The 15,184-nt window shown below is 37.5% G+C and overlaps 1 protein-coding gene across 2 annotated transcripts; it reads right to left on the bottom strand.

The window, feature by feature from the left end:
- Positions 1-288: 288 nt before the first annotated feature.
- On the bottom strand, positions 289-12,455 carry LOC117327286. 2 transcript variants are annotated; one of them, XR_004532608.1, is made up of 3 exons: positions 11,017-12,455; positions 8,423-10,387; positions 289-8,391 (listed from the first exon to the last, which is right to left on the bottom strand). XR_004532608.1 is itself a non-coding variant. In XM_033884209.1 (2 exons), the coding sequence occupies exons 1-2, from the start codon at positions 11,880-11,882 to the stop codon at positions 10,378-10,380; spliced, it is 876 nt and encodes a 291-aa protein (XP_033740100.1). In that variant the 5' UTR covers positions 11,883-12,455; the 3' UTR covers positions 289-10,377. The 2 variants fall into 2 exon arrangements, 1 of the variants encoding a protein (XP_033740100.1); XM_033884209.1 differs by having other exon boundaries at positions 289-10,387.
- Between the last annotated feature and the right edge of the window lie 2,729 nt (positions 12,456-15,184).

Consider the following 15,184-nt stretch of genomic DNA (forward strand, 5'->3'; position numbering starts at 1 on the left):
TTACGAATATTTAAGGTATTCTTGTTAAAGAGAATTGGGCCTTCATTTTCGAATTACACGAGGCACTAACAACCAGTTTTATTTTCTTTTGTACTGATCATTTGTATATCTGGGCGTCATCAGACGTCATTATTGTTACCAACTATAAATACGCAAAAGAAACACAAGTGAATTGGGCAATAAAATATGAAGTAAGTTATAGATACAGTGAAATATATTTTGTTATATATATACATTGTATATCGGACAACAATAAAACATGTCACAATGAGAAACAAAAATGGCGGCATCATCATGCATTTCTTTATTCGGTCAATTTTACAGGAATGGAAACTTGCATGTAATTCTGAATATAGCCAATTCTTATCAGAACGACGCAACAAACACTTTACTAAGAGTTCATACAGTTCCTTTATTTTATATGACACTGGTGAAAATATTTTGTCAGTAATATTCAAACAAGATATATGGATTTCTAAGATGCATGGACATTTTGCAAAATCAAATGTTGGATATATTTATGTATGCCACTGTTTTTCTACTTCTTAGCTGTCTGATGCCATTTGCATTTTCGAATTTCAGGACCCAGATATTAAAACTATCGATACAGCTGAAGACGTCATTAATTTATAAATTATTTAAAGAAGATGTTTTACTTTTACAAAACGTTTGTGCATATTCTTCTTTGCATTATTTTACTTATTCCCCAATACATATCTTTAAAATAAAAAAACAATCTTTTAATTTCAGTAAATTGTTTTATATATATTAATAACTGGGTACCGAGAAAACACATAATTGTAAGTAAATATAAAAGAAATGGATGTAAACTTTAAAAATCTATGACATACACTGTAAAATATCATCTGGACACCTCTCCCTCACACACTATGGTGCGGTCATACGACACGTACTCAATCGCCACATCTCGGTCAGTTCCGCAAATGTTCGGAAGAAACCCGAGCCTTGACGGAATTTGGCGAGATGTTGCGATTGGGCATGCAGTGTATCCATAGGACCATTGTATAATTAAAACAAATTGCAATGTATCGTACACATACGTTAAAGCTATAAAAATAACCATCACCATCTAATTAAGATACGTACATACACATTTATAAATAATTGATAGAAATACATGTATAAATACAGTATATATATCATAAACTCCACACTTGTACATTCATGTTATATTGGACATTGGCCGGATTTCAAATAGAGAGTAGGGGATACCCCTACGTCAATAATACCATTTAAAGAAAAATCAAAATACAAAAGAGAACGTATTGCCAAATGAACATGCAATGCTAAACTATCTTTAAAACTGGAATGGTTCATGTGTATAAGACCCACTTAATCATTAATGTAAGATCTCATGATTCCCACAAAACAAAAGGAATAATACAAATCTATTTCCACAAAAAGGAAACACAAAATTGAGACCGATGGTCCAGTTGTTCAAACTCGGATCAACGTAAAGTAAACCCAAGCAATTATATTTTGTTTAAATGTACTGAAATTGATAATGAAACCTAATTTTCTATTCTTTTCCAAACTAAAAGTTCAAACTGTTTTCAAATGATGTTGATCAGCCTATCAGGACCCAGTTTCATCAACATTCCTTATAACTTCAGGACATTTCTTTAAATTCCCCACAGGAAAGCAGAATTTAAAAATGTCTTTACTAAGATCTTTTCCTTAAATCCAATATTACTCTTTCTATGGATTTTCTTTTTAGATTAATGAATTTTCTAAAATTGAGGGACGTTGAATAAACTGGGGCCAGACATTGAAAAACTGAGAGATTATTTCACAATACAACAATGGTAAGTATACATTGGACTTGATATGTCATAAGTATGATATGAATGAAAACAGTAAAAAAAAGTCATACTGTTCAACAGAAAATAGTTTCCTAAAATAAACACGTTTACAATTTCACAATGAAAAATCAAATACCACACAACCTATATTTCGAATTTCAATGTACAAAGATATACATTAATATATATTTTATAATATGCAAATTCTTTTATTGCAAAATAGTCGAACCTTCATCAATGAAAGCTATAGAACACAAACGTCATCGGTAAAACCCTCTGTAAGTAAAAATCAAGACATGACACGATTTACAAACCTCTAAAGCTAGACAGGACCTTACAATATAATACCGACTGTAATTAGTAAAAAACTACCAATAAACATGTCTATAACAGTTTAGAAGTGGGTACCTATATAGTAGAATTATTACCGAAGGATAACACACAATATTCCAACTTAAGGTGGTTTAAAGGGTATTAATGATTTTAGTTCCTTTATTGTGAGGGATCAAGGTAGTATACTGGTATTATTATATTACATCACCGGACCGTCACTTTCCTGACAACTTAATAGCTGTAAGCCTCAATTTGCTAATAGACTTGTAGGTAATGTGACTTTAAGCCATTTCCAGGTCTTTAAAGTATTAGGAACTGGAATGAATTAAGGTAGTCTGTCTCTAATCACGCTTCTGAGCAATAAGTACGTACTGTATATACCTAAATGCAAGACATTTGATTTTTTTTACAAATGATTTGCTTAAAAGACCTTCTAAGAATAAAATACCAAAATATGAATTTCAAACAAAAATATTCTCGTGTTTTTTTTCAAATATAATACAGTTTTATTTCATGAGTAGCGATATTTATTTAAGCGTACACTTTATGACCAGGCATAATGGAGTATTTGTTGTTTTATATACATGCGTGTAGTGCCATCCAATCTGACTTTATGACGTTTATCAGAGAAATTTATTATAGAAGACTTACCTGTTATAAACTATACCAAGTTCGTACCAACACGAAACTCGTGACACCGATACACCCATAAATAATATTTAATAATCTAGTGACATGTTTAAGTATTTGAACCAAAATATATGGAGAATAACCCTTGGTAATCTCGCTACTTTCATATACGAGAGGTTTGGAATTACACGGTGACCTTTTACGCGCCCTATGCGTGTTAGGTATGCTGATTTGTGTATTGTTTTCTCTTTTTATCATTATAAAGAAATACAATGTATACTTTAGTCAGATGTAAATTCATGTGACTTCTTCAATACAACATCACCTAAAACAATAAGTCTAAATCACGCCCATAAAACGACACAAGCATCGACAAGAAAAGAATAATTTCACAAAATCAGAAAATACATGAAAACATACAACTACATAAAAAATCATAAAAAATATAAAATAATACAAAATAATACATAATGCTTAATCATGACTAATCAACTCTGTAATGTATGATGCACCCTTGAAATATACATGTATACAAAATATACCAGTTATATTCAAAACTGATAACACTCACTGACTGTAAATATCGACAACCCTCCACCGAGAGTCAGCATCACCACTTCTGATTACATTTTGTAATATAGCCAAGTCCTGACTTAAAGCTGTAAATGTTTTATGAAGTATTTTCTGTTTAATGTTTAGAAAGTTATACCTTGATGTGCTAGGTTATAATACTGATGAGAACATTACATACTAACAACCTGGATTTTACAAAGATCGACATGGCAGTTGTTATCGGTGAATCAAGATAATAACCCTTCCAGAACACCTGGGCCCGTATTCATGAAACTACTCATGTTCAAATACACATTTTGTGCTCAGACTCGAGTACTTTTGATTATCACTTCGATATCTGAATATATATTTATCATTTTCAATAGTTTGAAGTAATTTCAGAAAGACTTCAAGTGATATATCATTTCGACGAATATAGTTTTCTTTTAAGCTGCTAGTCCATGATTTGAAAGAGTTTAAAGAAAGCTAGGTTGAGCACAAATTTCATGCTTGAACATGAGAATGGTTTCATGACTACGTTCTTTTTCGGTCATGTTGCCAGCTGCCTTTAATAATCCCATACATATTCGGGGTAATATGAACTTCACTACAACCTTCAGATCAAAAATCAGTGGAGCATGATTATGTCTTGTTCTTCTAAGAGTGATATAGTAAACGACTAGATGAAGCTCGTGTGGCTTCCTACTGTACAAGGTAATATTAGAGGTACTGATGATATCTATTAACTTATTCATTAGAACATATCATTTTCATTTCTAAATTACGTCAAATTATGCCAACTTATTGAACACAAACTTAGAGGGGAAAGTGTACAAACAGGTTAGCAATGAGCCAATCTGGTTCGCTTGTGATATATACTCCCTGTGACCATAACCCGGTATAACGTCCAGACTACATACTGCCTTTGACTTTATATTGGTGTTCTATTACTTTTAGCACGAGTTTCAGGGCCAGAGGAAACTCGGGCTATTTTACTTTATACCTACCAATTACTGCCCGTGTTCACCTTTGAACGACATTCCATGTTAATGCATATCCAATTTGACATTTGAATTAAGCATTTGCAATATTCATGAACTGCGATCGTTCAGTATAAATCTGTGTGTACATGCTTTCATTTACATGTGAATGATAAGAAGTATGGTTGTACATATAACACGCATTTAGTGTTCAGATCTGGATCATCAATTGTAACATACCTAGTATCGTATACCCATACAAAACATCACAATCGTGAAATAATTAGGTAACATTTCTTTCGTCTGAAAATAAAAGCCAGTTATTAAGGATTAGTTTTTTTTTTTAAATCAACCTTAGAGAATGCAGTTACTTGTTTACAGTATACGACTACAGTTCCAATTCCTGTATTTGACGAACTTATTGAAAACCATGTGTTGTTGAAGATCAGACTTTTAAAATACATTCGTTCATCCAGACATACTCATGTACATTCATACGCAGCAAAGGAACCTCGTTAATGCTTTTATTTCCGGAATTGTAAAGAATTTGTACTTTGCAATTTAGTGTACATTGCAAATATCCAGTTTTTGAAATACGTTTCCAAGCTCTTCATTAACGAGATTCCATTGCTTATTATTTCACTTCTTCACTACCACAAAGTATAGATAATCAACATAATAAAATAAAGATCAGTATTCCATCACCCCGTGCTAAATAAATGTGCAGGTCCCGCCACCATAAAAGTGCAAGTCAATAAAAAGGTGCAGTAACCATCACCATGCTAGTACAACAGAACTAAAAATATTTCAACTATCAAAATTAAAAATTTGTAATTCAAATCAATATCTTGACATGTCTAGAAAAACATAATATCATATAAATACAGAAAATTCTTCATTATATTTGACATCTATTAAAACGTGCAAGATATAAACTTACATAATTTCTGTCCATGAGTTTGAATTACATATTGAACATTTAATGTATACATACCCACCACCAGTCCACACGTGCAATGTATAAACATATATAACTCCTAATCATGCATTTGAGTTATATGTCCCTAAGGCAACTCCACACGTGCATTGTATAAATATATATAACTCCTAATCATGCAATTGAGTTATATGTCCCTAAGACAACTCCACACGTGCATTGAATAAATATATATAACTCCTAATCATGCAATTGAGTTATATGTCCCTAATGCCACTCCACACGTGCATTGAATAAATATATATAACTCCTAATCATGCAATTGAGTTATATGTCCCTAAGACAACTCCACGCGTGCATTGTATAAATATATATAACTCCTAATCATGTAGTTGAGTTACATGTCCCTAATAGCACTCCACACGTGCATTGCATATAAATATAAGATATACGTCCCTAATACCAAGTCCACACGTGCAATGTATAAATGTAATATGACTCCTAAACATACATTTGAGCTATATGTCCCTAATATCATTCCACGTGGCTAATTAAAACCCATTAAAATGTTTCTATTAATAGCAATTTTCAAACGGTCCATGTATTCGTGCATACACGCACGTGCAGTTAATCACACATACGGGTCACAGGAGTGGAAGAAAAAATAGCATACGTCATTAAGTTACTTAGCAAGACAATGTGGAACACAAAAAGAACACGAAACCTTTGTATAGGATCACTAGAGCTTCACTCATGCATACATATAGCCACATTTCAGGACAATATCAGAAAAACAATCAACACAGTGCAAAACAATGTCTATACTTATTCGTGATTGACAGGGGTCGCATGACCATCCTAATGGTTATGGTATCGCATGCTTCATCACCAAACCCTGACGAATTCACTTGTTCATCTGAACAGGCAAAATATGTTGATGTTTTTCGCGTACAAACGCTAGATATGGCACTTTATCAGAGATTCTATTGAGTCTTGGTGTATGAAACATCAATGTTCTGCAGTATCACTTGCAAAAAATAAGATAAACCACAATAACCATGCACTGGTACCGCCCGTAAATGATCTATTAAAAGATATGGCTTGACCGTACCCATGCCAGTAATAAAGTATTGACATCAAAAACGTAATAGTCATTAATACAAAACATGGCTCAAAAGGTTAAAAGAATACCACACCAACAACAATAACATGCACAATTACCTAACAATTAATGTGATATTTACAAGTACAAGAAATATATATCATGCACCGCCACCGAAAAAAAAACCATGCACCACCACCCAAAATATATAATATATATCATGTACCACCATCAAAAATGTATCATGCACCGCCACCGAAAATATATCGTGCACCGCCACCAACACCCAAAATATATCATGCACCACCACCCAAAATATATCATGCACCACCACCGAAAACAAAATAACATGCACCACCACCCAAAATGTATCATGCACCACCACCGAAAAAAATAGCATGCACCACCACCCAAAATATATCATGCACCACCACCGAAAAAAAATAACATGCACCACCACCCAAAATATATCATGCACCACCACCGAAAAAAAATAACATGCACCACCACCCAAAATGTATCATGCACCACCACCGAAAAAAAATAACATGCACCACCACCCAAAATATATCATGCACCGCCACCGAAAAAAAAAATAACATGCACCAACACCCAAAATATATCATGCACCACCACCGAAAACAAAATAACATGCACCACCACCCAAAATATATCATGCACCGCCACCGGAAAAAAAATACATGCACCGTCACTTGAAATATATCATGCATCACCACCCAAATATAGCATGCACCACCACCCAAATATAGCATGCACCACGTCCCAAATATAGCATGCACCACCACCCAAATATAGCATACACCACCACCCAAATATAGCATGCACCGCCACCCAATAAATCATGCACCACCACCCAGAATGTATCTTGTGCCACCACCAAATAAATAGCATGCACCACCACCAAAATAAATAAATAAATAAATAATGAAATAAACAAGAGTCATGCATCATCACTCAAATAAATCACCAGAGCTATATTATAAACCGCTAAACCTATCGGCTCTCGCTGAAATAGAATATACAACCAAAAGATGCGTTTACGGTCAGCAAAACATATTCTTAAAAAAAATATAAGTATTGATAAAAGTTTAGGATTAGTAGTTAGATGGTTGGCTTTGTCTTAATTAACGGTCTGCCTTTATTTTCAATCTAAATATTCATCTAAAAAGTAGGACTTGTAATCGATCTAACCAAATCGTTCTACGTCCAACACGGGCTGAAAATCAAGACTTTTAAATTGGTTGTATCATACATCATAAACCAGTTTAATATCCGTCCCTGCCGAGATTCGAATTCCTTTGAGAAGATTAGCACATGAATATACTCTCAATTAACGTAAACACGGGTAATATCAATATTTGTGTTAACGAGGTTCCCGTGTATGTGCATGCCTATTTCATTATACATTCGTGTTTATTACGATAAAGTAAACCAAACGTGCATTATTCATACTAGTGACACGCGCGAGCTATCACACCGCGCACACACGTGCTAACTGTATGACAGTCGGTAAGTGTATGCATGCTTTAGTAGCACGCTAGATATTGTATAATCGTTGTAATGGATCCCTAATTCAAAATTTGTCATTAACACCTAAAACGTGACTGATGGAAACACTATTAAATGATCACAGTGGAGTGTGTTACTCAGAGTCAGTTTATACATGCAGCGGGTACTTTCACGTTCCATCGTAGGAACCATGTTGATTACATGGATAAATCTACTATCAGGTGTAATATTACCTGGTAAACAGCTGTTCTCTCCTTCTGTGCTAATGTATCAAGTCTATGCAATGATAAAATACCCTATTACACATCATGCATAAAGACAAAACCTGCCATGCGCCATCACTAAGCAATTAAAAACCATTTCTTCCATGCTCCATTACTGAAATTATTTCTTAATAATAAATTTTGCCATACACAATCACCAAAGCTAATTCTTTAAAATCCCTTTTGCTTTGCGCTATTTCTTAAGCATCAGTCTTGCCATACGCCACAACCAAAGCAATTTCTTTTTTTAAATCACTTCTTCCATGCATCACTATGAAATATATTTCTTAAATATCACTTCTGCCATGCGCCATCACCAAAGCTCTTAATCATCACCTCTGTCATGAGTCACTACTAAAGCTATTTCTTCAGAATCATTTCTGCCATGCGCCAACACCAAAGCTATTTCTCAAATGTCACTTTAGCCATGCATTACAACTAAAGCTATTTCTTAAACATCATGTGTCATGCGTATTAGGCACCAATTCTGACATGCGCCGTCACCAAAGCTAGTTTTGTAAGATCACTTTAGCCATGCGCCACCACCAAAGCTATTTCTTAAACCTTACTTCTGCCATGCGCCATCACCAAAGCTCTTTCTTAAATATTACTTCTGTCATGCGCCATCACCAAAGCTGTTTCTTAAACCTTACTTCTGCCATGCGCTTTCACCAAAGCTGTTTCTTAAACATTAATTCTGCCATGCGCCATCACCAAAGCTCTTTCTTAAACATTACTTCTGCCATGCGCCATCACCAAAGCTATTTCTTAAACCTTACTTCTGTCAAGCGCCACTACCAAAGCTCTTTCTTAAACATTAATTCTGTCAAGCGCCATCACCAAAGCTCTTTCTTAAACCTTACTTCTGTCAAGCGCCATCACCAAAGCTATTTCTTAAACCTTACTTCTGCCATACGCCACTAACAAAGCTGTTTCTTAAACATTACTTCTGCCATGCGCCACTACCAAAGCAATTCTTAAGCAATCTCGATTTTATGTTAAATATATATTCACCTATTAACAAGTTATTTTATAATAATTTCGCACTATTTTATTTGCAAAAGACTTATATACCAACAATTATGTGGTGCACCGTCATAAAATGTGTACATCCATGTATTACATAAACATGGTCGTACTGAATATTATATAAGTTAATGTGCAATTACCTCAAACGTCAATACAGAAGTAGTCGACAATAATAATATACCATGTCTTCTTTCATTTCGTTCATTCTTTTATGACTCAAAGTCACCATGCACACATGAAGTACACCACATTTGCCATGTGTTCAACACCGAAGCAGTTAACATAGACAACACATTCACCTGTCCATACCCATTGATATAAAGCAGACCATTTAAACTATCTATAATCCTATAAATAACGTTTTATAGAACCTGGAGCTGAAAGTCAAACGGATTTCGCTGGATTTCAAGATAGATTTATATTCACCTCATAGAAGAATTAAGACGGATAAAAATATACAAGAAGCAATGCAAGAAAGAAAGTCCCTGAGATAGTCATGTATCTTATCTACAATCAAGTCCAGCTACATTCAGACCAGCTTTCACCAAGTAAACAGACCATTAACTTAAACGACATCCTGTTTAATCCGACCATATCCAACGGCATGATCCACTGTCGTTACCGACACTGACTTTACCGACACACTGTCATATCCGATAAATGGACTTGGTGCCACAATGTGTCGGCAAAGTCAGGTTTCACTGTAACATACATCGTACCTGTAAACAAAATAAATCATATGTGCTTTAAATATAAAATATAAACACCACCACCATTGCCATGCGCCATCACCAAAGCTAACGTTAAACATTCGTGCAGTATTAGTTGATATGATTATACCTATATTCAACAACACAAGGTCAACAATAGATATCACAAGCATCAATAGCGTGTGAATCCCGTGTAGAACTGTTCATCAATACGTGAACCCCGAACAGTCGACAATAACGCATGCAAACTTCTCATTGATCATACAGGATAAAAGGATTTCTTATAGCGATTTCCTGATCCAGATCTGAACACTAGGCAACATATTGATTTTTTCCTATTAATTTGTACATGTTTCACGGTAATGATCGACCTATGGCTATAAACATGTCCATATTTCCATTGTAGAGAGGTTCTAGGGTTAGAAGATATCAGCTTTCAGCTCCGCCGTGTAACGTAGTGTTCGTGTGTCAATCAGGATTTCGTCTTGTCAGCCCTCCCTAACAACAAAATATGCCATTATGGCACAAACAACACTCTTTTAATTTTCATCAGTACAGATGGTGTGATAGGTATACCCGCCATCAGGTTGTTTTCATTTTTAAACGGGGACGTAATATTGAGGTAAAAATGAATAGAATCAAAAAGAAAATGTATCTATATTTGTTATGTGGCTCCTCCGTTTGCAAAGCCATGCAGTCGAGATACATGTATGGTTTGCCAGTTCGGTTGTAATTTTCACACGAGATTTCGAATGAATGAATGAATTAATTAATTGAATTGAATTGATTTGATTGATTGATTGATTGACTAAATGAATGAATGAATGAATGAATTGATTTGATTTGAATTAAATTGACTGATCGATTGAATGAATGAATGAATTGAATGAATGAATGAATGAATGAATGAAAATGAATGAATGAATGAATGTGAATGAATGAATGAACTAAATTGAATAAATGAACTTAATTGATTGATTGAATGAATGAATGAATGAATGAATGAATGAACTAAATTGAATAAATGAACTAAATTGGTTGAATGAATGAATGAATTGAATGCAATTGAATGAATCAAATTGAATGAATGAATGATGAATGAATGAATGAATGAATGAATGAATTACCTGGACGAACCGGAATACATCGATGATAACGGGGGTAGATGAACGTTGTCTTTCCAGAATTCGTGATACTGGCTCAACTTTCCGGCGTCGATCAACCTATCTACATCTGCTTCCCGAATGGCCTGTTCCATTTCATCAGTCGGAGTATATTCCCAGAATCGAAGAATCGGTTTCTCTTCCGTAAGATGAAGGGTGAGCAAACAGAGTTTGAGTAGATCGGGGTCACAGAGTCCATTTTGGATCACCAAAGCTTTGTACAAACACATTTCGGCCAGGTCCAGCGGCCTCGGTGTGTCCATTCCCGTGATCTTGATATTTATTGCATACATGTATTCGTCTCTGTGACATAAGGCGTCTACTTGCCCTGTCATCACGCGCACAAAGTTCGACACCTTCACATGACCTGTCAATTTCACAGCAACCGCCTCAGACGATTGAAACCATGTGTCCAATTTTCGCTCGAACAACTGACAGATGTGATTGCAAAAACTGAAGTTACTGTTCACGCGAGTTACCTGTCCAAATGCATCCGTAGCTCCCTTCCCGTGGAAATACCTCATCATAGCCTCGTGGAAGTCTTTACCTTGCTCTTCTCTGGAAATGTTATGGAGAAAATCCTGATATCTCGTGCGATTCTTCACGTGCTTGCTCAGGTCCAAACGGCACGCCTCTTTCCTGGACAAGAATGACTCCCATCGGACCCTTTGGTGCGGATTGTACGTACTACAGACCATTTCCTCTCCGACACATTCAACCACCATGAATATTTTCATGGTGGTCAGGTCGTAGGTCCGGGATAATTTTTCAAGTCGGCGACGAAGTTCGTCCTCATAACGAATTAATGAGTTCGTCGAGGCGACTGACATCGTACAAATTTCATACAATGGCACTTATGCCTCAGAAAGGATTTATATATGTCCCTTATTTCAGAACTCAACAACCCGCACAATACAGTCTAGTGTATTCCTGTGTGAAAATCCGTTTTATTCCACTCCAAAGACCTCCGATTTCACAGTCCGCAAACAACGTGCCATTTCCCTACTATAGCAGAATCCGCATTGATTTGTCAGCCCTATCTACCTTAACAGCTGATAAATAATCCTTCAAAATCTGTCGTGTTTTGAGTTTTATCTCTGTGTATATCACCCAGTGTTAATTATACATGTTTCCAGAGCACATTATATTGACACCAACAATCTTCGTCGATTTTAACGTTTCATCTTCCGTTATTTAACTTCGACAGGCATTAAATAATGCAGCAAGTATTTTGTGTGTACGGTCAATAAAATACCACTCGTGTGCCTTCGTTTGTAAGAACCTGAGCAGGTAGACTTACCTGTAGAATACCTGTGGAAATATACGCCTATTATAGTCTCGTCTGAACAGAGCAGTCAGTATCGGATAACGCCACACTCGACCAATCAAATACCCTTACCAAGACAACTCGGTCACGTAGTATACAATTGTGACGATTTGTCTTGTCGGTGTTATCTGTGGGGCAAATTGCCCGATTCGACCGACTGAGTCTCTAACGGGAGTTATATGACAGACAAGTCTGGACATCTCCGCGGAATGTTTTTCCGCGCTGTATAAATGTACGTAGCGGTATATAGTGGAAAGCAAATACAGGAAACCAAACCTCGATATATTCTGATTATACTGCAAGGATATTTAGTCTACGACGGACAAAAGACGCGCCATTTATCGCGGAGCTGAATAGCTATTGTTCATATATAAATATGTACACAATCGAACGTGTACCAACAACTATATCTATCTATCTTATATACATATAACTTTATTTTATATCAGTATACATATACAGAAACATAGTGAGTACATATAGGATATTGTACGTAGTATCGATAGAGTGGTTCATATTAGCATGAACGCCATACACATTAGATAATCACCGAAAATAAAGTCACTTATAATATTTTCAGAAAGTTAATCCGGTGACAATTGAGATTTCAAATTACCCCATATTAACCTTGGGGACTTAACAGAATGTATTCGTATGGACTTAATAGAACGGACTGCATATTCACTTTAAAATCCTTCGGTAAATTACACCCAGACTTAAGTTTCGTGTTACACGAATATAAGTATTTCTATAGTGAGTAATTGGAATTGCTAATAACTTTTAAATTACCCCGACCAGTTATGGACCTACGTAAAGACGTATACCAACCAGTGGGGCTGGCAGTCCCCTCATTAATGTAGAATCCTATTGAGACATGACAATACCGGCTATAATGACGTAGGGGAGAGATTTTATTGGCAAGGAATAAGAGTCTATCCTAGCCCGTAATACAGAGAGATAATCGTGTGATCATTAACGAGTTCAATACACCTGTATGAAAAGCAAATGATTACTTTATATCTCACTTCTCATCAAATTAATCTGATGTGCAGAATTACCTACATACATACCTTAAGGAATGAAATTATACCGTAAGGTTTCTCCTGAGAGATCGGGAGGTGCGAGAACACGCGGGAATCAGTACTTCATAAACCATCAATATGACACTTCGGCTACCACCAACGTCATCACATCCCCGCCTCCTGTACCATCAACGTCATCACATCCCCGCCTACTGTACAACCAACGTCACCACATCCCCGCCTCCTGTACCATCAACGTCATCATATTCTGTACTCCTGTACCACCAACGTCTTTATATCCCCGCCTCCTGTACCACCAACGTCATCACATCCCCGCCTCCTGTACCACCAACGTCATCACATCCCCGCCTCCTGTACCAACAACGTCATCATATCCCCGTCTCCTGTACCAACAACGTCATCACATCCCCGCCTCCTGTACCACCAACGTCATCATATCCCCGCCTCCTGTACCAATAACGTCATCACATCCCCGCCTCCTGTACCATCAACGTCATCACATCCCCGCCTCCTGTACCACCAACGTCATCACATCCCCGCCTCCTGTACCACCAACGTCATCACATCCCCGCCTCCTGTACCAATAACGTCATCACATCCCCGTCTCCTGTACCACCAACGTCATCACATCCCCGCCTCCTGTACCACCAACGTCATCATATCCCCGCCTCCTGTACCACCAACGTCATCACATCCCCGCCTCCTGTACCAATAACGTCATCACATCCCCGTCTCCTGTACCACCAACGTCATCATATCCCCGCCTCCTGTACCAACAACGTCATCATATCCCCGCCTCCTGTACCAATAACGTCATCACATCCCCGCCTCCTGTACCACCAACGTCATCACATCCCCATCTCCTGTACCACCAACGTCATCACATCCCCGCCTCCTGTACCATCAACGTCATCACATCCCCGCCTACTGTACCACCAACGTCATCATATCCTCGCCTCCTCTACCATCAACGTCACCACATCCCCGCCTCCTGTACCATCAACGTCATCATATTCTGTACTCCTGTACCACCAACGTCTTTATATCCCCGCCTCCTGTACCACCAACGTCATCACATCCCCGCCTCCTGTACCACCAACGTCATCACATCCCCGCCTCCTGTACCAACAACGTCATCATATCCCCGTCTCCTGTACCAACAACGTCATCACATCCCCGCCTCCTGTACCACCAACGTCATCATATCCCCGCCTCCTGTACCAACAACGTCATCATATCCCCGCCTCCTGTACCAATAACGTCATCACATCCCCGCCTCCTGTACCACCAACGTCATCACATCCCCGTCTCCTGTACCACCAACGTCATCACATCCCCGCCTCCTGTACCATCAACGTCATCACATCCCCGCCTACTGTACCACCAACGTCATCATATCCTCGCCTCCTCTACCATCAACGTCACCACATCCCAGCCTCCTGTACCATCAACGTCATCAAATTCTGTACTCCTGTACCACCAACGTCTTTATATCCCCGACTCCTGTACCACCAACGTCATCACATCCCCGCCTCCTGTACCAACAACGTCATCATATCCCCGTCTCCTGTACCAACAACGTCATCACATCCCCGCCTCCTGTACCACCAACGTCATCATATCCCCGCCTCCTGTACCAATAACGTCATCACATCCCCGCCTCCTGTACCATCAACGTCATCACATCCCCGCCTCCTGTACCACCAACGTCATCACATCCCCGCCTCCTGTACCACCAACGTCATCACATCCCCGCCTCCTG

Source organism: Pecten maximus, chromosome 5, assembly GCF_902652985.1.
Source record: "Pecten maximus chromosome 5, xPecMax1.1, whole genome shotgun sequence".
Lineage (NCBI taxonomy): Eukaryota > Metazoa > Mollusca > Bivalvia > Pectinida > Pectinidae > Pecten > Pecten maximus.